The following is a 25,832-nucleotide window of genomic DNA, read 5'->3' on the forward strand; positions in this document are numbered from 1 at the left end:
CAATCTTGAACCCTGTTTGAGTCTGTAGCATACCACAAAAAGACATCCAATTTCTTTACACAAACGTGCATATTCTTTAACCCCCAAGGCTGAGCGCCTGAGATTTTATTGGCAATCGTTAGCATAAGGGCCCTGACACACGACCTGACACTTGTCCAGGCTCGTTCGGTCCACCAACGCACTTTTCTCAATCCAACATGGGTACAAACGACAAAATCTGGAAAAGGGAGGAAGTCTGTTCTCGCATTCTCGCAGGGGAAACCATTTTCATCTATAATGGCAAGCTCATTCGGGTCCCAGCGTCTTGGCTCGCAAAACACCCTGGAGGTCGACTCGCTATCCTTCATTTCGTCGGACGTGACGCGACAGACGAGGTGAACGCCTTTCATCCCGAAGCCCCACTTAAACAGCTTAACAAATATGCGATTGGACGCGTTGAAGTCGGACCTAGCGGTTGGGAGCCGCTCATTCCGCCCGTAATGACCGGCTGGGTACGGAAGAAAAATGAATCTGGAGAAGAGAAATGGGAACGCGAGGCAGAGACGTGGCACGACTCGACCAACGAATATGGCTCTACTCCGTCTTCTGAAATCCTCCTCATTCAAAAAGGTGCTGTTGAACAGAATTCAGAGGCCAGGCCGACAATAAGCAGTATCACACCACCTCCAACTGCTCTAAACTTAAAAACTCAGCAGCAGCACATGAAGGCCTATCGTGCTCTCCACGCCGAAATTACCAAGGCTGGCTTATACAAGACACCCTACTTGACCGGATACGGGCCCGAGGTTGCCCGGTACACGTTTGTGGCCATTGTGTCAGTATTGGCCTATCGGCAGCAATGGTTCTGGACGAGTGCCTTCTTTTGGGCTGCTTGTTCCACCAACTCACATTCACCGTACATGACCTCGGACACAATGGCGTTACGCATGTTTGGGCTATCGATCGAGCCATTTCGATTCTCATTTCTGACTTTACAGGCGGACTAAGTACTGGCTGGTGGGTTGATGTGAGTGCACATTCCTTCCGACCACAGATCTTCGATTGACAAATGTCCAATATAGAACCATAACATCCATCATCGTACGTTTGATAAAACTTTTATTAAAGCTCTCACTAATGTAACTTCCAGTCGTAACGAACCACCCGTCTCATGATCCTGACATTCAGCATATCCCCTTTTTCGCCATCTCGCCCAAATTCCTTAATTCGCTTTGGTCTTCGTACTACAAGCGCATAATGGCCCATGATGCTTTTTCTAAGGTGTTCTTATCAGTCCAGCATAAACTTTTCTATGTCGTCATGTCTCTCGCTCGCTTCAACCTATACGCGAATTCCTACGGCTTCCTCATTAAATCTGGAATCTTTCAAGGCAGACGCGGATGGACATGGTGGCTAGAGGTCGTTGGAATCGTTTTCTACTGGACGTGGTATATCAACGTTCTCAGAGGATGTGGCGATTTCAAAACTGGCCTGGCATATTTCCTAATTAGCCACATAGTGCCAAGCCCCCTACATGTCCAGGTATATTCATATTTCTATGCTTCGAAGATGAAACTAATGAGGGTTACTTCAGATTGTCCTTTCACATTTCAGCCGGTCCACGGAAGATCTCGGACCAACTGAATCGTTCCTTGCTAGGCAACTTCGTACCACCACAGATGTGATTTGCCCACCCCACTTGGCTTTTTTCCATGGTGGGCTTCACCTTCAAGTAACACACCATTTGTTCCCTCGTGTAAGCTTTCCGCATACACCTCAATTAATTAGCTATCTGATAGGTCTGACAACACGAAATATCACAGCTTCCCCGTCATAATCTGGCTGCGGCATCCCAAATTGTGAAGCGATACGCTGCGGAGCAAGGCCTTGAATACGCTGAATTTGGGTTCGCGGCGGGCAATCGTGAGGTCATCGGTGTCCTTGCGGATGTTGCTTCGCAAGTTGGTGTGGTAGGAATGGTTGCCAAAAGCGAGGTTGAAAAGGCCGTTCGAGGAGAAGGCCACTAGTAATATGAGTGTATGCGCTTTCTGCTGGGCTTTTGTTGGTTACTATATAGAATGCTTGTTATTTGATATCCCATATAGATATTGTCGCCTTGATAATCCTTCACATGACTTATACTCGAGCGATCGGAACTGGGATCGCCCCAGGTCCTGAACACACGGGTGAAACTAGGCATCGGATCATTCAAAAGGGAGAGATGCCTTTATATAATTAAGCTCACTAGCGATTTCATGACTTGTGTTCATTCACATCACACATACCAGAATATAAGGCGGCTCATAACCAGAACTCGGTGTATTAATACTTTATTTAATGCCAACATTCAATTGCTAGTATTGGGAATACAACACGAGGCTAGCTACACAATAGTCACGGAAGTTGCGATGACTTGTTTTCGACATCCTGAATCGCCTTCCAAAACACGCTCCATCCCCCATCCTGCCATTCCATCATCTCCTTCAGTTGCTTGGATTCCTTTCCTACGACCCTTTGGATGAAGTAAAAGAAACCTCCAATAGTAAAATCGATAAAAGAAAGGGTTTTGCCCAATATAAACGGCCCGGCTTCACTGGTCCCGTCATTGAGACTGATTGACTTTGCTAATGTCCCGAATTTTTCGCGTAATTCTCCCCAATACTGTGTCTCTTCCTCTTCAGAGAGAGGCTTGTACTTGTCCCCGCGAGTTCGGTGCCAATACTCTGCGCTCCTTTCATCAAGCAAACGCGGTCCCTTATAATAGAATAGCTTGATAACCAAAGCACTCAGAGGTGGATAATAGGTTGTGAACCACATGTGCTCGATTGCACGGGTTCCCGGAGGAAGTATTAGCGGGTATTGAGGAGACGAATACTTGTCATCAAGATAGAGTGCGATCTTAAAAGAATCAGCAATGTAAGTGGGCTCGCCGTCTGGATCGCTGGAGGGATCGGCAATCACTATTAAGATAAGCATATATGCGTTAGTATTCTTAAGAGGGCTTATCTTTCATTTGCCTATCACTTACTGGGCAACGTGTAGTGGGGGAATGTAGGGAATACGACGGGGACACCTAGCTCTTTAAGGGTCGGCTCGATGTCGCATAGAGAAATGTATTTGACACGATAAGGTATCCCCTTGTAATTTAAAGTAAGTCTGTTTAGTTTGAGTGTCAGCTGCAGTTCTTCTGAGCTGGTTATGCGAAGATAGCTTAGAATATGCCTATACTAACCGGGTTTTATAGGTATTGGAAGACCATGATTCACCTTGTGCATCAGCAACGTCATAGAACACGATTGGGTTTTCTTTGGTTGCCGCCATGAATGTATCTAGTCTCAAGCTCGAAGTGAAAGTGGTTCTGGGGAAGGCTCAAGGGACAAGTAGTGAGTGCTATTCTTCCAATATATAAGAGTCGCTGCGGATAATCGAGGGCACCTTGCGGATTGATCCAAAGCAATCAGTCTCGTGGTCAATCTCGGAGCCTCATGTTTTCAGGTATTCGTTCATAGAAAATCCTTACCAATTCAAAAAAGAAACTTTTATCATCAGCGCCGGTACTCGTTTCCAAGCATACGGGTCGATTAAGTCGATATAGTAATATCCCTGAATACACTCGCCTCTGATATGAATCTCAACGCCCCGCTCCACCCCATCCAGCTGGTTTCCTTATTATAGCTCACTCAGTTGTACCGTAATCTATTCACGTTGACATTTCGACCTGAAGATCTATACCGATACGTATTCGATCCTATCCATACAGCAACTTGCTTGCTGGTGGTGACGTCCTGAATACGCCAACGATTCAGTAAGAATACTGTCAAGTAATCACACTGACCTCAATCTTACTATTTTTAGAAGTTCTAACAAATCTATAAGGATGAACTTACTTTTGAGCTCTTGCCCACCACAAGTCACTAGCAAAATAATAGTGGTACGATATCGGAGCTCGAACCCACGGAAGTTTTGTAAATTGAATTTAAGTCAATCGTAGGTTGAAGCAGACTCCACAAAATCTCTTACTTGGTAGTGACTTTGTGGGAGATTGATTTTCTGGTTGGACGAGTCGATGTAGATCAGCTGCTCACACTTGTTGAGTCACTGTGGCGATGATGTAACGTGTAACCACGGTGTGTATGCCCGCCACCCCTTGTATTATGAGCACACCTCACAAGTATCGATCTGAGCTCGTTACTTGATCTGACATCTAACTCCGACATTTGTTCGTATTAACATCTTAAGTGCTCGCCAAGTATAAAGAAGAGAATAATTTTATATTGACAAGTGCAATGGTTAGTGCGCCAAAATTGATTATATGGAATCCATCAATATACACATTGTACACAGAGAAAATAGCAAAAGTAATCATCAAGAAACGCCCACTCCGCTCCTAGGTCCGCCGGCACAAACTAGAAACTATAGCCACCCTGTGACCGATGTGCGCGGCGAAGATAGAGATGGGGAACCCGGCCTAGGGAAGTAGGTAGAGGCTGATGGACTAGCTAGCGGACCGGGCAAGAACAGCGGTACAGTGGGAACAAGTTCTGAAATATGTTGATACTGTGTCTTGCCCCGTTGGCCACTGGACCCTGAGTCGCTGGAGTTCATGACAACGTGGATTGTGCTCTCCTGGGACCCAGTACCATCGCTCCATCCCTCAGGACCGGGAGTCGCAGTCGGATGGACCTTGGCGCCTCGCCCATCCCAAACGCAACGGACATCTTCGCCCTTGATGATTTGCAATAAATTGCCTTTTTCGATATGTCGGATCTCAATGAAGCGACTGTCGAAAAGAACCACAAATGGCGGATGGAACGCAACTCGTTCCGCGCGTCCCTCCCACTCGATAGTAGTGCCGACATTACGGGTGGGGTCGCCGTGACGATTCACGTAGATACCAAATTCTATTCAGAATATAAGATTAATACCCGAATATGATGCGACACATGATGACCCACCGTCATAACACAACAGGAACTCGTTCTCGCTTGACCTAAACATCCCCAATGGTCGACAGGAATCGCATCGTCTTGCAACATTGGCAAACCGAGCGTCATCTCGTTGAGGAATCGTAACGCTCTTGAAGCTAATCATAGAGGCCTTAGGCTTGCTTTTCCTTAGACAATTGAAATCCGACTTACTCGGCCAAATCCATAATCTCGAATCCCTTGGTACACAAGATCGCCACCTTGGCCTTGAGAAATACGAGGTCAAATGCTTCAGATGGGAGGAAGAAATCCTGTGGCATTATTCTGTAAATACTACCAACATTAAGCCAGTGGTATTGTGCTCACCCTGTAGATCCGAAACCATTCTGATCGTTGCTGACCAAAACCAAATCGACTGAAGGCACCCCCCGCACGAGTAGGTTCATTGATTTTGTGGATGATTGGTTCCAACACACGGAAGACACTCTCCATCTATTGAAGCAAATGAACCAATTAGCACAGCCTAATTGATGGAATACCACTTACTCCTTTCTTTTTCATATATACAACCAATGTCCTGCCGGCCAGTTGTCCGACGCTAAAGAACTGGACATCTTTGTTGCCGCTCAATCGTTGGGGGGTCCTGTTCTGTGCACTATTCATCTGGGCCGTGCCAGCCGTTGGAACGAGTGCCTCAATGTGGTAAGCAAAGAACGCCTGGTACGCATGTTAGAAGTATGATAGTGAAAGATGATTACAGCAAACCCACTTTGTCAGCCAATACAAGGAAAATGCCGAAATCTTCCAGCATGGCACACTGGGTAACTGCCTTGAGGTGCAATACTCGGCGTATCGCTAGATTATCCATACTTCGTTAATATTACACCCGTCCCCTATATCCGCCGACCTACATTTGGGGTCGTGCCTTAGCCCGATCCATACGCCTTCTGCACATCCGATTGCAACCAGCCCACGTCCGTCAGCGGTAGCTGGGGGATCCAACCCGTCAATTTTGGGTTTTTAGGAGACCAAGTAAGCACTCACAGAATGGCACTGTGCAAGTAACCTTCCCGCCAGCAAAGGAAGATTCGTCATTCCAGCTCGAGTTGGAAGCGTACCCCTTGGGCTGAGCAAACGTTTCGTCGCTGAGAGTCTCCAGCTCGAAGACCTACTCCGATAATTGGTTGTGATATGCACTGTATTTATGGGAATTCTTACCTTATTAGAATCCTGTACGACCTTGCGCATTTCAATCGCCTCTTCCAGTTTCTGTCTCCATTCCTCACGGGCAGCTTGTGAGTCAATGAAAAACTGAGAGATGCCTCCTGCACGGCCCGAGTAATGAATACCAAAAGGATATATGGAGCGTGAATCTTGGGCGTCTCCAGATCCACCCGGTCCTGCAGGGGGCGCGTCGTGCTTCGTTCCGATACTGAATAGACGAGTGGGGCGCTGCTGAGCAGGGTCGTTGAAGCCGACCAGACTCATCAGGTCGATAGGAATGGGCTGGAAATAGTATTGTTCAGCTAGGTTGTTGCAAGCCCATAGATGGAACTAACCCTGCGATTGACCAAGTACTTTGTCACCCCATCTTTGGACCTTGGTTTTGTGATGACCACTAAAAATCCGGGATCTAAGCTCTGGATCTATAACCTACGATGGAAACCACTTACAGTAGTTGTCAAACACTAGCACGAAAACCTCTGACCATCTTGAGAAGTCTAGGCCACCTTCAGGCTGCCGATACAGCTTCCCAAAGTGGTAAAGCTGCCGTGATTCATTGCGTAGATCCAAATCCTAGTCGACACATGAGTCTACTTCTGTCTCTCTCCCAAGCTGGGGGATAAATTGCGCTCACAATCGATTCCCAGGCTTAAATACTATGTTAGCCGAGTAGTTCCAGATCTCGACCTTTTGTTTGCCGTGCCAATGGCCGCATTGGTCGACCTGTTTAGTTCACTGATAATCTCAATGATCTGGGGGATTGACTCTCGATCCTCGTGGTCCATAGGTGAGGCAGCCATGATGTCGCGCAACAAGAGTTCGTAACGAGGCAGACGAGCTACCGGTCGATGAATAAATGCCTTGAGCTCGAGTCGACGGGCATCAGGAGCTCGGATTTGTCGCTGTAAAAGTATATGATTAGTTCAGCATTCGTCTGATGCGTTGCACATACTTCGACAAACGCCCTAAATTCCTTATTCTCCGCCTTTTGTGAGTCTACCAAGTACTCCGCTATAGGGTAATGTGGGATATAGATCATATACGCGTCTCTCCAATTGAGTGCAGCATCGAATATTGGTGCAGATATAGACCGAATAATGGGATGCTCTTCGCGCTGGATTTCGTGGAGCGTGTCGAGCATTCGCCTGTGATGCAAATGAACGTCTGCAAAGTTAGCGAAAACCTCGGAGATAAAGCGTTCAAGGCCCTCTCGGGGAATTGGGGGAGGGTTCTCGTGCAGGAGAGGTTGAATGAAGAGCTACATGAGGGTAGCACGTAAGAAGCAGCCCTAGAAGTGAGCCAGACACAGACGAGAATACTCACAGTGTTGAGTAGCTCTAGATCCTTGACGTATTCCATTTCTCCCTTGATCAACTCAAAAATAACCCTGTTTAATGCGCAATCCAATTCAGTCTTTACTACATCGCTATTATTCCGTAGCACTCACGATTGTCTTTTGATCTCCTGCTTAGACATCCCATCGCGTACTTCTGCGCTAACCAGATTGTGCCACTCAAGCTTAGCGCTATTTCCACGACACATTGCACTCTGGAACGTCCGCAGCTGTGCGACCGAATGAAGATTTTGAATGGACGCCATGGCTTCGGCAAGGTACTCCGCATCAGCATTTTCCTTCTCGGTATCGTGAAGAATCGTTTCGAGGATGGTGGTATATTTCGTAAGATGCTCTTGAGGACGGTGCATAAAATGCTTCAGGTCCAAACGACGTGCTCGAGGATCACGCGAGCAATGCTGTAACCCCACCCCTCTCTTGTCAATAAATTCTCCCAAAAAAGTGAGGAAGGATTACTCACCTCTAAAAAGCTTCTAAAATCTGCATTGGATTCGCTCTCATCCTTGACCATTTTTTCCGCAATAGGGAGTTGACCGATGTATAGCGGATAGACGATGCGGAACTCGGCGGCAGCAAAATACATCTCCGATCTGCTGAATCACCGGTTGCTGCTCCGCTGGCGGACTCGCATGACTTCGAGCAAGCGACGATTGCATTCGCGGATATCGAGAATGTTCCCGAATACTGTGTCGATGAATTGATTCACGTCTCCTTGAACAATAGAAGAACGAGCTTCGCGCAATGGGCGGATAAAGATCTAAAAAAGAGACTCAGGAACTAACTCCAAGTGAACTGGAAAGACTATACATACCTCGACGATGGTATCCAGATCTTGTACATACTGCTCCTCCTTTTTAACGACTTGCCATATGACCTCTTGCCGTCTTCTCTCGCTTTCTGGCAGATTTCGCACAACCTCCGGGTCAACCGAATCCACCCACTCGACGGTTGTCTCTTTTTCAGAGGGCCTGCTCTCTTGGGCGCTGAGCTGCCGACCGAGCGCTGCACCGGCCTGGTATCCTCTTGGACAGCCATAAGCGTAACATTTACCGGGTAGCCCCAACGAACAACTCGGGGAGTAGCAAGATGTGAGTAGGGTGATTACGCCTGTGGGAAGTTCTTCTCGCTCGAATCGTTGGTCAGAGGCTCCGCCTTGATCATCGAGGAACATGTAGACGTCTTCAACTCCGTCGTTGAGGGCTTGGCCACCCCACTCGACTTCGTAAAAGAAGAGCTGATTTTGTAGACTTCTTGCCACCTGGAGAGCTGTGCGACGATCGTTGGTACTGAGGTCGAACGTGATGGCAAGTTGTCGTTGGATTGTAGATTGAATAGTAGACTGTGTCCCAAATGAATCGCCTGCGAAAGAAAGGACAGAATTCTAAACTTACAACGATATCCTTGCCCGTGAAAGCGTGTGTGTATGGGATACTTCCTTTTACATGTGTACCTCTGGGTACCTTGTCTCGCAATTTCACGGCCAGATGTGACAAAAGGGCCAAATTAACGAAAAGAGTCTCGTCCTCATCGCTATAGTCGTAATCATCCGGGTCGTCTTCATCATGATGTAATTCCAAGCGACCCTTGGCCGTGGCAATACGATCCTCAAGATATTGTTGGTCACCGCGATAACTCATGTCGGCCACGGGGGAACTGGCAGAAGGCAGATCTAAATATCCAACCGCATCGTTGCCCGTCGTTGTATCATAAGAGACCGTGGACGGGGGGTAATTATTCCTAGGCAGGAGACTCGAGTTTGCAGACCAATTAGACGACTTGGAATTGTTACGGTCAATGGGTGCTCCGGAGAGCATGGAGGAGGAAGCGGAACCAGATCGTCCAAGGTTGGCTCCTAGACTAGGGGAAAGGGCAGAAACAGGAGATTGATACATTTCGTTGGTGTGCGTGCGGGAGGTGGTGCGAGGCGGGTGGCTAACACCGGCATAGGAGCTGTTGGTATTTGGGGGGATGTACGGCGCACCGCCGTATGCGTCAAACTGCTGGGGTGACGAGGAACGGTACATGGGCCCAGGAGAGTTGAGGTTGGGGGTGCTGGCTGCGCCAGGAATAGAAGGCAACATAGCTCCGGGCGGAGGGCCAGAGGGAAAACTGGGCTGGTAGTCGTCTGGGGCACCAACCTGAACTGTGGGGATTCCATAGGGGGATGGGTTAGGCTGCGAAAGACGCGGTGATCTGGGCACAGCTGATGCAGGGCTGGCGGCAGTATCAGAACCGGCGGTGGTCGGGCGCCTAGTTGCGCGTCGAACGGGGTCATTGGGGGTTGAAATAGTAGGATTGGAGGTAGGGCCATAGGGATCAGGCTGGGAGGGAAGTTGTCGGCGTACGTGTGTGTTGAGCAGAGTTTTCGGGGGACCGGGCTGGATATAGGAACTGCCGAGGTAAGCACTTGCTGGGCCTGGTGGACCTGGTGGAGGACCGGGATGCTGAAACGGCTCTGGTGAAGGCATGGATATAGCACCTGGCAATGAGGGAAGTGGGGCCGGGGCAGTGAAGGCTGCTGGCTTTGGCGATATCGATGCGCCAGGAGGTTGAGGCAACGGCCTCAATCTATCCCGTGTAGGACCACGCTGGGACATGTAGGCATTGGCTGGACCTTGGTGACGCGGAGGTTGAGGCTCGTAGTCATCCTCTCCGCCCTCATAGGAGCTGATCAGTGAGACAATACTATCCTCTGCGTAGTGACCTCGGCGATGTTCCTGCCCGGCATTCGCCTGCCTCGGGTCATTCAGAGTCAGATTAGACTCCCCAAATCCACCTAGTATTTCTTTGAACATGCTCTCTATATCTCCTTCTCCATCTCCCGGTCGTCCGTTGGGCTGTGTGGACTGCATCTCGGCGCGCACGTCTCGCGTCTGACCTGGATCGTGCGAATATCAGCGCTATTGTCAAACGATTCTGACATGCACGGTAATTCGCAGCTAAATCGGCTGCGTACCTCTGTCAGTCGTCGTGTTTAAGATACGAGGCCGAGTGTTACTATGTCGTTGTTGTCCACTTCTCCTTCTCCGGCTCTCCAAAGGTGTCTCAGGGTCCACTTGATCGCCTCATTCTAATCCCGCTTCCGGCGCTTCATCCTCCGTTACGACTCACTCAAGCCTTCTGAACACGATCTACTATTTTTACCAACACTGATTCACATTTGCTTTCATTTCGGTCGACTATGGGACCGGTATGACGGCATTCTGTGGCACACCATACCCATTGCACATGGTCCTAAGCCCCCGGCTCTATTTAGTCAGCCATTTTACCCAAATTCGTGTATGCGCTACCGTGCACTCGTATGGATTCATTTGCGCCATAGTCTGCCCACGGGCGCCGAATGTGATTCAAGCCTGAGAATAACGTGTCTTCCTTGCTTCTAATCACGAGGAGAGTCCTGGAGATTGAAAGGTTTTGCACTTTGCCCCATTGCTCACGACATTGTGAATAAAGTCTTATGGTATCGGCCTTTTCTAGCAAACTGAACGTTTGGTTGGGGCACAGAAAACTTAAAAGTCGAATCGATTTGCTTTATCACGTGCCTCCCCTCTCAGTAAATTCATTTCGAGAGTATCATCCAGAGTCAAACTGGAAGGCTAGCCAGTCTCCAAATTCAATTCACGTCACAGTTTTCTGGGTGCTGGTTGTGACAGAAAGCCCAAAGTCTGATACTCGATCTTTCTATCAGAAGCCAGATAGTGGAAGGCCGACTTGTTACATACATGAGCGCCAATCCATGTTCATTCATTAAAGCACCTGTCTATTTTGAAAGCATATATCCCCCCTGTTTGGGCTTTCTTTGGTTCTCCAATAATGCGATAGGCCAGGACCTCTGCTACATGGTTCTCTTTTTGGTATCCTTCCCTGAATATATACATAGGATTGTTACACTAGGCTGTGTGTAGATTACTTCTGCCCTATGAATCTCGTTTTCAATTGGTAGATTTATTTTTAGTACTCTGAGTCATATCTCTCATTTGTATTACAATACTTCAATGCCTGTGCTCTGCACATTCCCCACATCAAACTACCAATATGGATCTCAGACACCGCAAGCTTCACATCCACCTTCGATAACTCGACACAGAGAGAGCACCAACGGCTTCCTGTTTGTCTCAGTTGGCAGATATGACTCCATGAGCTCCGATTTTTTCCTTTGCCCAACTCAGCAACTTGCGTGCTTGTACTGCAATGGTCAAACCCACTTAGATCTATCACCGAGGAGAGGGGTCCTCTTTCAGCGCTTGATCGAGATCCATGACTCACGTGATCATCGCACGGATTTGCCGTGATTAAATTATGCACTTCTTGTCAATCACCTCGTGACTCGTGTATCGTCCATCCTAAGCTTTCATGGCACCTTCTAGCGCAGTAAAAATCCCGAAGACCAACTCGTTTGTACTCCCAATCGTTTTGACATTTACCTTGTTGTTGACCTGAAGATTACCACGCTAGGTCGGTTCACGATATTCAAGCAGATGCCCCTCCATTTGGCTCCAGGTGCGTGCTTGCTACCAGGGCCAGACCTGCGGCGAGAATGATAACTGAGCGCGTTCAGGTTTTTGACTGAGGGTTAGTCGTTCGCTGCTTTACCTATTGGGGACGACTTTTGCTATTGGACTGTGTAGATCAGGACGTGTGGAGCAAAAACGCCTGGTACGTCGCTCGTTATTGGCTCGATAGCCGTGGTCACCCACACCCTCACTTGCTTTCTAACTGGATCCATCCAATACATCGCTACACAGGGACCACGTTCCTCCCCCATCTGACCAAACAGAACGAATTGAGAAAGCGCTTGGACGGCAACGAAATTCCCCAGTGCCAAAGGCGGAATACTGTACGTCCTTCTCACCAGGTTTACTCCTTTTTGAAAATTGAAACTGTGTGGGATGTTCAGCGAAATATAACGATAACCCTGCTTCTTATTGGGATCGATTCTACAAATGGAACGAGGGAAATTTCTTCCGTGACCGCAAATGGCTCCACCAAGAGTTCCCAGAACTCACCCAATTAACTGATAGCGAGGTTCGTGTGCTGCTTCTTGTACTAAACTTGTACCTTCCCTGGGTGGCACGGTTGGGGATTCCGTGACTTTGGAACTGCGAACGTCTGCCGGCGGTATCCTCTTGATTGCCTACGATCGACCAATATGAATAACCCTGCAATGTACTTTAACTAATGCTGATTACTGTAGGCTGGCCAGGCAACAGTCGTTGAGATCGGGTGTGGTAAGCAATTCTTTTTGGCTGTGCGTTTCTAGGATTTGATAGTTATTCAGGCGCCGGGAACACCGTGTTTCCTGTGAGTGCAAGTGTTCCGCCTCTTTCAATCGGCCATCTGCCAGGATACACATGTTTTCCCACTGGTATTACTTGGCATCTATTGCGTTCATTTTCAGAACTTGCTTTGTCCAGTAGCTGCACTCCAATTATCTCGATATCGATTGTCTCAGGGGCTGTTGAGTGATTTATTCACTACTGATGCTCATTTTTAAGCTACTTGAATCAAACCAAAATCCCAAACTGAACATAATCGGATGTGATTACTCTTCCAAGGCGATCGAGGTTGTACGAGTAAGTGGCCAACCATACATTTGTCTCAACTCATCCCTTGATATTCTTGAATCTCCGTTGGAATTCCCGAGTCCCCTGGTTTTGAACCCGCATACAAGATCAGTTCGCTAATTTTCTTCAAGGCACACCCCCTCTACACCGCTAACCATATTGGATCTGTCTCAGCCTACGTATGGGACCTTGCCGGCTCCACTTTGCCACCCGGCGTCGACTCTGGTACGGTTGACGTCGTGGTAATGGTGTTTGTCCTCAGTGCCCTACATCCCAAAGAATGGGCGCAAGCTGTTATCAACGTCTATCGAGTAAGTTTGATCTCAGGTCTACTCATGGGTTTACATCCACCATACTATCTCACCTATATATGTCCACATCGTATTCTGTCTCTGCGCTGTCGCCACTTTCCTCTCCCATTGTCAACCATCTACTACCCCTTGTGTGGCCACCTTGCGATCGTCCACGCATACTACTCCTCATTTGGCACATAAGCCTATGTTGCCTTGTTGCCCACAATAACCTTCCTCACTGAAGGGCTTTAATGCGATGAAATCCGTTCATTCCATTATACACGGAACCCCAGAAAACTGGAGGAGGCCCCGGGCGTTTCTCCATGACCCTTGGGTCCGTTTGTTATCCATCCTGTTACCTGGATGCTCCCGTCTCTTCTCCCAGCTATGTCGCAATAACGACTCGGCCCTAGTATATCTAGACCGGGTTTGAGCCCGGGTGCATTCAATCACTCTTTGCAATGGGATTTCCGAGAGGGGTCCTTGTGATCGAACTTGCCACTCTTTTTTTTTTTGGGGGGGGGGGTGGATCTACAAGCATTCTTCGGCTTACAAACAATCCCAATTTGATGACTGGTTCCGCTTACCAAAGATTCAACTGATCGCCAATCATTTACTTTTATTTCCCAAATAGATGCTGAAACCTGGGGGACTGGTTGTCCTGCGCGACTATGGCCGTTATGATCTCACCCAACTCCGGTTCAAAGAAGGTCGGCTCTTGGATGATAACTTTTACGTGCGTGGGGACGGCACGCGCGTCTATTTCTTTGACTTGGGTAAGTTTGGTCGCAGCGTTTATCGGATGTATACGGAGGTTTCGGCCCGCTTGTTGGAAGAAGCGTTTCGTCCTTCTGGCGTGTGCGACGTTGTCACTATTGCATTTTTTGCCATTTATGTACCATGGACAAATTGGACTAACGCCCCATTTGTGTTTTTTAGATGAGCTCGCCTTGCTGTTCACAGGCACATTAGCGCCCAAGAAAGAGGATTCCAAAGGATTGGTCGTGACTTCACAGATAGAAGATAACGATCCGGCGTTCAAAGCCGAGATTTCGAACGTCATGATCCTCACCTCATCGGACGATCTTTCTTCAGCACTGGCTCCTGCTCTTGTCGATGTTATTCCAACAGAGGAGCTGAGTTCGCGAAACGACCGACCCGCTCTAGCAGAGAGTACGAGTGCGATTTTGGACGCATCTCAACACGACACTATCATACGGGATGAGAGGCCCGAGCCGCCAACATCACTCGAAGAAGTAGACGCGTCAGATGGTATTACTCCAGGTCCGTCCGACCCACATGGACACGAACCTTCGAGCGGAGCGCAGTCTCCAGGCGAGGCCCCCCCACCATCGACCGATCGTATCAATCATGCCCAGGCCACCGCTGCGCAGTCGAGTACTGTACTTGGCATCTCGCATCCTCTTTTCTCGATCACGCAGTTGGGCGTTGACCGCCGGCTGCTGGTAAACCGCAAAAGACAACTTCAAATGTATCGAGTCTGGATGCAGGGAAAGTTTAGGAAGAATTAATCATGGCGAATACCTATAATCGAATCGCGAAGTTCATCCAACTTATTTTTGATAATGAGTTCATGCAGCTTAAAATAGATAAACTACTTTCGCAGGCTTAAATGTCATTCGGGAGTTGAAGGCGGCAAACCACCGGTTCACCCGAACAACCATCAAAGCTGTGGCGCTGGTACCTTGACCGTGACTTGCCCCTATCCGCAGAGGAGCTGTCACAACTGGGATTGGCGTTCAGCAGTTTCAGTGCAGTTTACAGTATCGTACCAAGAGTGAGGCTGCGCATTGGAGCGAGTACTGCCACCGCTAAGGTGGTCACAACCAGCCTCGCCCCAATCGCTTGCGCGAGTCTTTGTCTTCAATGTTGAATGACTCGCTAAGAATGAGCTATGTTGCATCCTCGCCATGGCACTGCACGTTTTATAGCGCTGCCATCGACGATGACGTCGCTCCGGAGAATGTGGAGGAGGTGAGCTCAAAAATGGAAATTTGCCTAATTTTCTCTCCGGCCTCCGGAGAGTTTTAGGGTCCATTGTCGCAAATTAGCAATCACCGACCGGAGATAGTCTGGCTCCGTTCGCGACTATCAAATCCCCCAGCGCTTGGACATACTTGTCGCTCACGGTCATGGTACAATGTGATGGAGGGGCGTCACGGCCTTGTTGTGGGACTATATGAACTCCCGTAAGCGAGGTCCGATCCCACCAGTCTTTCTTTCTTCTATGTCCCGGAGTGCGGACGGAATAGGACCACTCCTATGTCCCACTCGGTAGCGGATACCAACATTCCGCAGCGGCGTCGGGGCGTAGGGCCCCTTTCTTGCAGAGAATGCAGGAGGTAAGAGATAATATACTCATATTTCTATGTCCTTGAATTCTTATTCCTGTTTGGCTTTTTAGGCTTAAGGTATAATATACATTTTTTTGTGTGGCTCAACACCCCTAATTGATGTTTGATTGATAGTTGAAGTGTAATCGTCAGTTCCCTTGCACGAGCTGTGAACGTCGGGGATGCGCATCTGTTTGTCCTAACGGGATTGTTGAGGCAGGCCGTGGATCCAGGTTAGTCATTTCAACGTATCGACGAGTTGATCCTCGCCATTTGCTGACTCGACGCGTGCCCTTAGACGACATATCTTGGCAACAACATCACAGCTTCAAGAAACCGTACGATGCCTAGAAGCCCGCATTTCCGAGCTCGAAGACGCCCTAGAAGAGTCTCATGCTAGATATTCAACGAATCCACACCCACTCCTTCAAGATCGTGCGTCGACTCAAGCACAAACATCAAACGCTCCCTCGACTTTCGTTCCTATTCACGGGCAACCATCCCCGCCCTCTGCCACTATCGCTTCTACATCACCTCCGGCTTACTCGCCGCAAGATTCGGTCTATCACATTGACAATCCAGGATCTAATACTCCTCATGCACATCCCTTCTCCGACGTAAGTGGGAGTGCTATCGACGAGTTGATCAAACGCTCAAGATGGGAGGACACTTTACAGCATTACGATCAGATATCACAAGCAACTATGGGCAACACTGGCGATGTATCATCGTCTTCATCATCCGTCGAATTTACGACACCTGTAGCATCTTTGTATACCAACCACAACATTAGCAGTGTACGCTCAGGACTTCCTCAGGGACAGCAGCAGGACCGCATCCCTGAGGTCTCGGACTACTATATGTATCATTCTTACTATCAGAATCAATGGCCTTAAATTTGCACCGAGTGCATATATACCAGTGTACACCACGCATGGGTCTCAATAATCGCCTCCACATGTGCGACCAGTGATTGAGGGATTACATAAACATTGATGGGCGCGCCCTTTGTGCGCTTACTTTAGTTTCGTCTTAAGAGACGCTATAACTCTTGACGAGAGGTAACGAGTGGACTCAATTCGCGGGAAACTTTTTTTCTGTGTTACTGTTTTCTTAACTATGCATGTAGTCTTTCACTTATGGAATATATTAAAAATTAGTTCAATGGAAACAGATCTTTAAATGTCTTGTTATCCGGCATGGGCTTTACCGAGGGTGAACTGTAGATACCCGGCTACACAGCCTATTAGAAGGTAAATTATTAAACAATTCAGATGACATAAAAGAAAATGGCTTATTCTCGCATTGAGCCAGCATCATGTGCCGGTACCGATGTGTAAAATAGGACATCGACATTCACTAACGTCCCTGCACTCATAAACTTGCACATGGATATTCGCCTTCTGTCCATTATCCCCGACTGGCAAACGCATATTGGTAAGCAAGAGCACATGCGATGGTTGTCAAGGCTTTTGAGAAATCTCTCATTAGTATATGGTATTTCAAGCGCCGGTATGTACAAAAGAGGCTGATCCCTTGAACACGATCATCTACCTGTCGTGGACGTTTGGGTTCAATCTTATTCGAAGTGCCGTGCGAAAATCTTGCACTCGTATTCCATAGATCATGGCATCGAGCGCGTTTCGAATTGTGAGAATGCTCATATCATACCATAATTGCTTATGATGATAGAGTCGTAGAGTATCCAAGGGTATTCGCGTGGGCTCACAGCAGCGTTACAATAAACTTGGATATAGAGCGACAACGTTCCGACACTATCATCGATGCGAGAATAGCTTGCTTGACCGCAAGGTGTGGTGGGTCATAACCATGTTAGAACGGAAGTAGAATAACCTGCAACTTGCAGCTATTTATATGAAGTGAGTTTCCGAGAAGCCAAGGTTGGTTAGAGTAAAAATGATAACATTTAATTGTACGCCTCGTTTTCTAGCAAATCCATAAGGGGGCCAGCGCCACAGTCGTTGGCCCGGAGTCTTGGTTTCGAGTTAGTCGAGACCGTACAATGTTATAAGGATTTAGATACCGAGGTCAAGTGGGTTCTATACTCTCCAGAACTATGATGCCTAGCTTTTTAGTCTCGACATAATTGGTAAATCGAATGTCCGGTGGTAACGTCCGAAAAACAGGAGGTGATCGAGCCAAGGATCGAGCCGCGTCAGTTCGGAATGATTCAGATCGTCAATCGTGATCGTGCTTAAACCGTTATAGCAGTCGAACCAGTATCAATGTACCACATAGTGGCGTGTTCAAGGAACAAAGTCAATCGCTGCTTGGGCGCGGGGATCCCGGTGATAGAGTGACACTCGAAATGTGGTAGTCTGACATGCTGCAGAGTATATACGGGTGAACCTTAGATGGCCGGACTGTCGTTGCGATTGCATGCATTATTAGAGAAAAAATAGGGCGATCGACAGTGAGTTGATAGTTATAGAGATATTGTAGCGGGCGCCAAGAGATACGTATACGCTCAAGAGGCATCGATTATGAGTCCAAGTATGGTGGAGTGGTTCATAAATTAGGTTCTGGGACTACATATCACCGAACACGATTAGATAAATGGCCTTCAGCCAAATTGGAACGATGTTGGTCCTGACTCTCCTTCCAGGCTGGGCAGGTGCCTATGCTATACCTAGTATGTTCAACTATGGACGATCCTAAGAACTCCATTTTATCTACCCACTGCCACGGTCAAATCCTCCGCGGGGTCGCCGAGAGGCCCGAATGACTATAACCACAGAGTTAGCATATCAATACCGACTCACGGCATCATCTGGGGATGCAATTCCACGTGTGCAGGACATATGCGCGTACCGAGCTATGGTTCTCGGCAAACCAGATCCGGCGGCTTTTCTCACGGAACTTGGTATTATTGTCGTGCTGATGGGTCTGCGGTAACATGCATCCTTGATCTTCCACTGACCCACTGTTTTGGGACTCGTCCACTCCCAGTATCACTCAGCTCCGAAGTTGTGAGGAGAGCTAGCGCTTTCTTGAATTTATGTTGTGCGTAGTGGTTTCGAGTACATATATCTTGCGGATCCGTTCTGCCTCAGCTCCCCTGCATTTTTGATCTCCTAATCTGGTCACCAACCATGCAAGCTGGCACAACTACCCCGCCAGAAGCTGAAAGCTCTTCAAATACACAAGAGAATAACGCTAGTTCTTCTAGTAATAGACGTCGTCGAGGAGCATTGTCGTGCGCGGAATGTAGACGGTGCGATCAACGCGGCTCTCCAAAAGTAATCTAAACGCCCTCGTCTAATCTCCGTTCCGGTCGGATTTCTTACAGGTTGAAGCTACGATGTGACAGACAGGTACCTTGCCATTCTTGTGTGAAGCGGGGATGTTCTTCTATATGTCCCGATGGCCAACTCACCACTGGCAAGGGCAACAGGTGGGTATATCGTTTAGGGCATAGGTTTCAGACGTATTGACTACTTACTCATTTATAGATTCGTGCTGGCAAATACCGAAGAGCTCCACGAAAAGATCATCCAGCTCCAAGATCGAATATCTAGCTTAGAGAATGCCCTTGCTACCCTTCAGGCAGCGCATTCCTCTCAGCCTCATCCTTTGTTAAGAGAGGAATTACTCGAGTTGAAAGCGCCACTCGGCACTGAGCTTGCCCCCGCTCAATCCAAACGTCGGCGCACCGAAGCCACCAATGCAGTAGGTGAAGAACAAGGGCCTGAAGTGTTGGACGCGCTTGGTACACTCACCATCGAAAGTGAGGGGCGATCTGTCTTTTATGGTGGAACGGCGGGAGCCGAGTTTTTGCTCAAGGTGAAGAAATTTATACTCATCATCTCGAGTTTGGGTTGATTTTTCCGTCCTCCTCTAGCCTTCCGAGTCTCTCGATGTAAAGCCGTCTATCAGCTCCTCAGTTGGTCGACCTGGGTTTACCGTGAACATTGAACTACAGCACTTATCCCAGTCGTTCCCTTTTACACCTATCCGGGGGAGCGAAAAGGAGATCAAACAACAGCTCAGGGCACTGCTTCCTGCTGCTGACAAGGCTTGGACGATTTGCGAGTTCTACTTCATGAACGCGACTTGGCTGTAAGTAACATAGTCATCTGGGCGCCTTTCTCTCGGTGGTTGAGCGAACGTGTTCGTCTAGATATAACCCCATTCCAAGAAGCCAGTTTATTGAAACGGTTCGTCTTGCATCAGGCAATTTGATAGTCGCCCATATATGCTTGCTCACTTGGGTCCAGATCTTCAATCGAATGTATCGGACGCCAACTAACGTCGACGCATGCAGTGCTCATCAATATTCAGTGATGTTTGGTAAGCACACACACGCGACTTCTGCGACTTCCATAGTGCTAACGCCTCAGCCCCAACCCAGGTATTCTTGCCGTTGGTATTACTCTAACATTCTCGAGGACTTCGACGCCGTACTTATTTCATATGATTGGTATTAGGTGTCCAACTTAACACCGATCTCCCCCGTACCACCAAGATGCAGAGCAATACCATATGCTGGCACGAGCCGCTTTAGCACTTGACTGTAGCTCTGAGAATACCACGGTATCAGCTATCCAATCAATCGTATGTTTTTTTTAAACGACGTCTAATCTAGGTAAATTCTAATGCCACGTTTTAGTTGCTGATGTGTTACTTCTGCCAATTGACGGACAACAAAGACTCCCCAATGCACCACTGGGCACTCATAGGTCTTGGTATGAAACTAGCAGTCGGCGTAGGTATTTACTTAAATTTTCTTTATCTTTTTCTAAGTCTCTCTTAGATTGGGCTTCATCGAGATGGTAAACGATGGGATCTAGATCCAGCTGAAGCCGAACTACGACGAGCACTTTGGTGGGAGGTGAGTTAGCTATCGATCTCAATCGACCTCGCAATCCACTGAGCGTCATCTCAGTTGAGAACGTTTGATGCTTGGGTAGCAATTGGGCTTGGCAGACCGCCTAGTATAGCCGCGTAAGTTTCCAAGCTCGATTACCTTCCAGTGATCCGAATGCTTATGCTCGGACATAGCATACATACTGATACAGAGTGGCCAAAAGACCCAGAAGCTAAAATGAATCAGGATGGATTGATTGAGCCAAGTTGTGCGTATGAACTAAATCAGCTCTTGCATTTTACTTACACTTATTTCACTTTGTAGATCAACGTGTTAAATTTGTGTTTGCGAGGTTGCTGTTAGAGGTTTTAGACGGGGTAAACATATCGGCTGCGGTTGTCGACGCCACTCTTACACCAATTTCTTTTCTAGGCGTTTAGCGCTACTGCGCCATCATATGAAAAAGTTCTGAAACTACACAAGCGCCTTCGCGAGTTCGAGGGGCCACCTCACTTGCACGTCCCGGGTTTCTTCGGCAATAAATACAAGGAAACATCACTTTACGTAGATAACTCACTGCAGCTGGAGCGCCATACGACATTCTGTGTCCCAGAAACAATTCTAATGCATCTGCATCGGAGCTTCTTCGCGCGTGCAATAAGCGAGTCTCCGGATGACCCGCTCCAGAGTCGATACGCTGAGTCGGTCATCGCCATCCACGAAGCTGTTTGTAGGTTTTTGTGCGACCGATATATCGGCATTGGCTTATGTATGCAACTTCAACAGTGCGACATCTGGCGGCAGTCAGGAGCCTTTTCAGCTTACTTCCCAACCTTGCTATGAGATTTTGGTTGTACTGGAGCCATGCTTTCTCGGGTGCGGTAAGTGCATCCAATGTATGAGCAATATATGCGCCACTAAATAGTTGACCCAGACCATCCTCGCTGCGTTGGTCATCCGTTGCCCTGGGTCATCTTTATCCATATCTGCATTGAAAGGGTTGGATGAAGTGTCAGATTTATTTAGCCAAGCGCAAAACGCTTGTAGAGCTCGAAGGGCATTGGTAAGTTCAACAGTCGATCAAAGACTGCAACTAACGACGACGCACATAGCCCACGATCTTGAAATTACGCCAAAGGGCTCATTACGCGTTTAAGGAATATCATTCGGGCCACCCGACAATTATATCATTAGACGGAAGCCCTCCCGGAAATTCGGATAGTGGGAGAGAGGAGAATACTCTATTGGGTGGCCGGACTCGGGTTATTACTTACCAGGGACAAGCTAGCGAATACAGAAGTGGGCAATCTACAAGTTCGACACTCTCTCCTTACTCGGATGAGTCGGGTAGTGTTGCTTCGGGAGTAGCAGTGGGAGATTCGCTAAACGACCACCATTCTCTTGATCCATACTTGAATACTTATGCTCAGGGGGTCAATATGCAGCCTGGTTCTCTTTCGACTCATCATCATATCGATCCAACCAACTCCGGCTTTGATCCGGGTTGTGATGCGCCTCTCGTGGCACTCCATCCTGGCATGCTTGGGCCTCAATCGCCGACTTCATACTATAGTTATCCTCCAACAGGGAATTATCCGTATCCTGGCCAGCAACAGCCATTACCTTTTTCACATGACCCAGATAGACAGCCTCCAACTCCCAATAACGTAGACTATACCTGGCAAGCATTGATGGCCAGCATTGGCGTGCAAGGTAGACAAGCTTAACTTATTGACGACAACATGCTATATGTATTACCACGGACTTGCATTTTTAGTTGTAAATTTTTAGATGTTCAAAACAGTATTATTTCGAAACAGATATCTGATCAATGTTTTATCTTTGGTGACCCCATAGGAGTGCGAGAACGTGACACGTGACACACCGTAATCGTACAGCCAACCACAAACCACCATGTCTTTAAAACCTACTGTCACTCTACACGGTGCCCTTCCTATGCTACAGCCTGAATATTTCGCTTCGGACCTCTTCGTTTCTCATTTACGCTTAGATATTGAAAACCTGCTTACTGAATTTGCGAAACGCTTGCGAAATCATTCCGATCATTGCGGCCTCGCGGAGGCGGCCGCCAGTAATGCTACCGGCCAAAACGGAATGTCCAAAGATGATAGCTTGAGACTTTTAAATCTTGTTGGATGGACAGTGACTGGAAACTTATGCACTTGTGTTGTCTTGATGCGATTGGGCGAGCTACCTTCCTGCGTGTAGTACACCGAACATTCCTTGGTGAGCAGAGTTAATTCATGAATTACTTCTTTCAATACACATGCCGTGATCGATCTACCCCTCTAGAAGCAGCAAACACCTGTTCCGATGAATTCATGCGACTTGGAGCCGTCTATGGTCTCTATACATTCCACATGACCCAACCTTCCCAATTACACCGTGTTTTGGAGATTCCCGTACCCCTAGGTAATGGTTTACTCTCCTCTATTAATGCATAACTGATTGGCGCTCTTGCTCTCCAATACATCACGATGATTTCGGCGGCGCAAGGCAGATCACCTGCTGCAGTTTTTTCAATTACCCCTAAACTTTCAATACCCACACAAGCTTATTGCCACGCATCTTATCTCGAACCTGATTTCTCAGCATACCTTCAGAATATTGCCTGTTTCCAGTTTTCGGTCGATGAACCCTACAGTACTTCCACAGACGTTCGTCGCCATCAGTACCACAGACCAGGATACTACGACCCGCGGTCCTGGCCGCGTGACAGTCACCAATCGACTCCGAACGGCAAAACGAGCAGTAGATGAGCTACATGCTTTCCTTGATGGCAACTCTTCACACATAGATCTAAGGGACTATGGACCACTCCCATCTTTGGGGATTACATGAGCCTCCGTACGCTAATGGCGGATGCGGCTGGTCCCGAAATAATTGACAATGCAGTTCAGGAAACCAGTCAAAATCTACGAAATGCAGAAGATATACTAGTACGGGAGGGTATGACCGTCGAAGTAGACCCAGAACTTCGTAAAGGCCAATTGCTTGGACTTGTACGTGATACAACAATGTGACCCCCAATCCTGGAATAGTCGCTGCTATTCTGCACATGCTTTCACGATCACGCTGCGGGGGAAAAGTCGGCTATCATAATTATAGTGCGTTCTCTCCCCTATTCCGTATCCTACCATGATATTCCTTGTCCAACTAAGAGTCGGCCCTTGACATGAGAGAACAACGTCCACCCTCGTTTGTCACCGTCCTTGAGCATTTGATGTTCCACGAAAGGTTCCCTTTCTTTGTCGTACTGCATGGCCCTGCAGTGAGATGAGGCTAACCCGGTCCGTTCTATCGGTGTCGAAACGCGTGGATATAGATATGTTACTGACAGCTTTCCTGTTCTGCTTTTTTCGGCCCACCGCGACCAAAGTGCCATCACCTTGTCTGTTCGCTCACCCGGCCATCTCCTATACCTCACTCAACAAGCATTTTATAGGAAAACTTCCATTCTACTTATCCCCAACACAGCGGCTTCGTTGGTAACGCGATACTTTAATAGATCTCCGGACTTTGATGTCCGGTTATATCAACTATAGCATTATTGTGCTTATAAAAAGTCGAACATGTGGACACTAATCATCACCGTATTGGTGAACGCAAGCAAAAAAAAAAAAAAAAAACGAACGTTTCTAAAGAGAGCAAAGAATGTGGGGAGTTATGCTGAGGGATTCGCTCCAAAGGCGAACAATGAGTGCTGCATCGCCCTATCATAGCGAGCAGAGGTAGTCTAGCCGTATTCATCCGCTCTGTGTTGTTGGCTGAAACCTTTTCTTCATGCGAATATCCCATCATATCGGCTTCAGAGACCTACGTTGCCGTTGCAGCGAATTCCGCTCAGATTTAATTTCTCTCTATAAATATTCTACGATGATTATATTCTTAGAATATGATGTTCAAGTACGCTCAAGCCACCCAATGTGTTAGGGTTGCCTGAATGCAATAGAATGCGTCATACGGGGCACCCACTGCTAATTTCTATGTAGTGCCATCGTGACCGGTGGGGCTAACATAACAACAATAGTTGGATGCAAAATATCTAATCGTACAAACAGAATAACGAAACAAAATAACGAACCATCCCAGATCTATAGAATGACGGAACGAAAACTTGGGTGTGACAAGTCTAAACAAACTATATCGAAAGAGAAAGTCAGACATGTCCAGCGAGAAGATATAAGAGTATCTTACATCCCAGTTGATGGCTGCAACCCCATCATCCAAGCTTTTGCTGATCTTCTTGAAGGCACTGGGGGACAAGTCTACAGGGAGCGTGTTAGAGATGAGATGCAACAAAATTCATACATGTGGAGTACCTAGATCGGCAGCAGAACAACCAGGACAGCTATCTACTACCGTCGCGTAACATGTCTGACCGTTTGTAGGGTTAGTAATTTTGACCTTCTGTGGTCAGGTGATTACAATGTTAGTCAATTTATGCTATTTCAACCGAGACACACCTTGCCACAATATTTGCCTCCAGAATAAACCACGCCAGGAAGCGCAACAACCATATCGGTATTCTTATTGCGGCCGCCACAATGGCCTTGACCGGGCTCGTACCTGAAGGTGATGAACTAGGCAAGAGTTGAGATCATTCCAATTATGTTACATACCATGTGGCCTACGAATTCGCGAAATCAGGTCAGCGTGATCCATAATATGATTAAAATAGAGCGCATACCCGACCACCTCGTCCTTTGGGTGCTGGTTTCGGGCCACGCTTGTGAGAAGCCTTAATACTTGAGGCGCGATGAGAAACAGTATCTACAGCGTCCAAGGCCACCGGAAGGTTAGAGTTGGCGATAACTGTAGCTACGACCAGCATAGCAAGCACGAAAAACAAGAAGCGAGAAAACATATTCGTCTGGGTAACAAAATAGAGAAATGGCAGAGGGAATAGAAGAACAGGTACTAGCAAGTACAAACTGAATGCATGTCAGACCGAATAGTTACTAGCATTGACCAGAAGGAGACTCACGATAGCGAACACAGACCAAACAAAAACACAGTAGAGGGTGAAGTTGAATATCAGGTGGTCTTGAATTTTCCTGCTTTTATATTTAGACGTCCTGCCAAGCCTCTAGGTTGGGCGGCGCCCTTTGACTCCGACATTCAACATGGTGCCTCCGATCAAAGATGTCCTGATCTGCCGGTTGAAGGGCCACATATGAATCATTCTCTAACAAAACATAATAAGAAAGTAATGATCCCTAGCAAAGGACTCGAGTTTTCGATACAAAAGGTTAATATTTTGGTGGCACAACAGTCTGAATCAGTGCGC

The 25,832-nt window shown here is 47.7% G+C and overlaps 7 protein-coding genes across 7 annotated transcripts; 5 read left to right on the forward strand and 2 right to left on the reverse strand.

The window, feature by feature from the left end:
* Nucleotides 1-197: 197 nt before the first annotated feature.
* RhiXN_04996 (Fatty acid desaturase) lies at nt 198-2,006 on the forward strand (the record flags this gene model as incomplete). Its single annotated transcript, XM_043324812.1, has 6 exons — nt 198-928; nt 988-1,006; nt 1,062-1,080; nt 1,130-1,521; nt 1,574-1,735; nt 1,803-2,006. 6 exons carry the CDS (start codon nt 198-200, stop codon nt 2,004-2,006), a joined length of 1,527 nt encoding a protein of 508 aa, XP_043177231.1.
* Nucleotides 2,007-2,373: 367 nt separating this feature from the next.
* RhiXN_04997 (Rho guanine nucleotide exchange factor) lies at nt 2,374-10,334 on the reverse strand (the record flags this gene model as incomplete). The annotated part of the gene is made up of 23 exons (XM_043324813.1): nt 2,374-2,939; nt 3,008-3,135; nt 3,212-3,337; nt 4,403-4,880; nt 4,935-5,062; nt 5,118-5,215; nt 5,271-5,396; nt 5,451-5,621; nt 5,674-5,759; nt 5,816-5,893; nt 5,949-6,072; nt 6,123-6,410; nt 6,464-6,522; nt 6,578-6,701; nt 6,763-6,776; nt 6,865-7,030; nt 7,081-7,386; nt 7,452-7,515; nt 7,576-7,880; nt 7,943-8,065; nt 8,108-8,239; nt 8,294-8,821; nt 8,874-10,334. The coding sequence occupies 23 exons, from the start codon at nt 10,332-10,334 to the stop codon at nt 2,374-2,376; spliced, it is 5,679 nt and encodes a 1,892-aa protein (XP_043177232.1).
* A 1,501-nt stretch (nt 10,335-11,835) lies between these two features.
* Nucleotides 11,836-14,871, forward strand: RhiXN_04998 (methyltransferase domain protein; the record flags this gene model as incomplete). Its single annotated transcript, XM_043324814.1, has 12 exons — nt 11,836-11,876; nt 11,938-11,982; nt 12,041-12,054; nt 12,111-12,138; nt 12,228-12,319; nt 12,380-12,507; nt 12,677-12,710; nt 12,761-12,783; nt 12,978-13,055; nt 13,178-13,357; nt 13,974-14,115; nt 14,279-14,871. 12 exons carry the CDS (start codon nt 11,836-11,838, stop codon nt 14,869-14,871), a joined length of 1,398 nt encoding a protein of 465 aa, XP_043177233.1.
* Nucleotides 14,872-15,247: 376 nt separating this feature from the next.
* RhiXN_04999 (uncharacterized protein) lies at nt 15,248-16,589 on the forward strand (the record flags this gene model as incomplete). Its single annotated transcript, XM_043324815.1, has 3 exons — nt 15,248-15,334; nt 15,847-15,926; nt 15,992-16,589. 3 exons carry the CDS (start codon nt 15,248-15,250, stop codon nt 16,587-16,589), a joined length of 765 nt encoding a protein of 254 aa, XP_043177234.1.
* A 2,488-nt stretch (nt 16,590-19,077) lies between these two features.
* Nucleotides 19,078-22,248, forward strand: RhiXN_05000 (Fungal specific transcription factor domain; the record flags this gene model as incomplete). The annotated part of the gene is made up of 17 exons (XM_043324816.1): nt 19,078-19,112; nt 19,167-19,497; nt 19,556-19,773; nt 19,835-19,871; nt 19,932-20,004; nt 20,066-20,080; nt 20,142-20,168; nt 20,219-20,268; nt 20,324-20,419; nt 20,468-20,545; nt 20,600-20,658; nt 20,716-20,789; nt 20,846-20,898; nt 20,954-21,251; nt 21,308-21,402; nt 21,456-21,584; nt 21,634-22,248. The coding sequence occupies 17 exons, from the start codon at nt 19,078-19,080 to the stop codon at nt 22,246-22,248; spliced, it is 2,283 nt and encodes a 760-aa protein (XP_043177235.1).
* A 925-nt stretch (nt 22,249-23,173) lies between these two features.
* Nucleotides 23,174-23,565, forward strand: RhiXN_05001 (small nuclear RNA activating complex (SNAPc), subunit SNAP43; the record flags this gene model as incomplete). The annotated part of the gene is made up of 2 exons (XM_043324817.1): nt 23,174-23,293; nt 23,347-23,565. 2 exons carry the CDS (start codon nt 23,174-23,176, stop codon nt 23,563-23,565), a joined length of 339 nt encoding a protein of 112 aa, XP_043177236.1.
* A 1,109-nt stretch (nt 23,566-24,674) lies between these two features.
* Nucleotides 24,675-25,409, reverse strand: RhiXN_05002 (uncharacterized protein; the record flags this gene model as incomplete). The annotated part of the gene is made up of 6 exons (XM_043324818.1): nt 24,675-24,683; nt 24,740-24,810; nt 24,865-24,952; nt 25,009-25,111; nt 25,165-25,172; nt 25,233-25,409. The coding sequence occupies 6 exons, from the start codon at nt 25,407-25,409 to the stop codon at nt 24,675-24,677; spliced, it is 456 nt and encodes a 151-aa protein (XP_043177237.1).
* Nucleotides 25,410-25,832: the final 423 nt, after the last annotated feature.

This window comes from Rhizoctonia solani, chromosome 2, assembly GCF_016906535.1.
Source record: "Rhizoctonia solani chromosome 2, complete sequence".
NCBI classification, from domain to species: domain Eukaryota; kingdom Fungi; phylum Basidiomycota; class Agaricomycetes; order Cantharellales; family Ceratobasidiaceae; genus Rhizoctonia; species Rhizoctonia solani.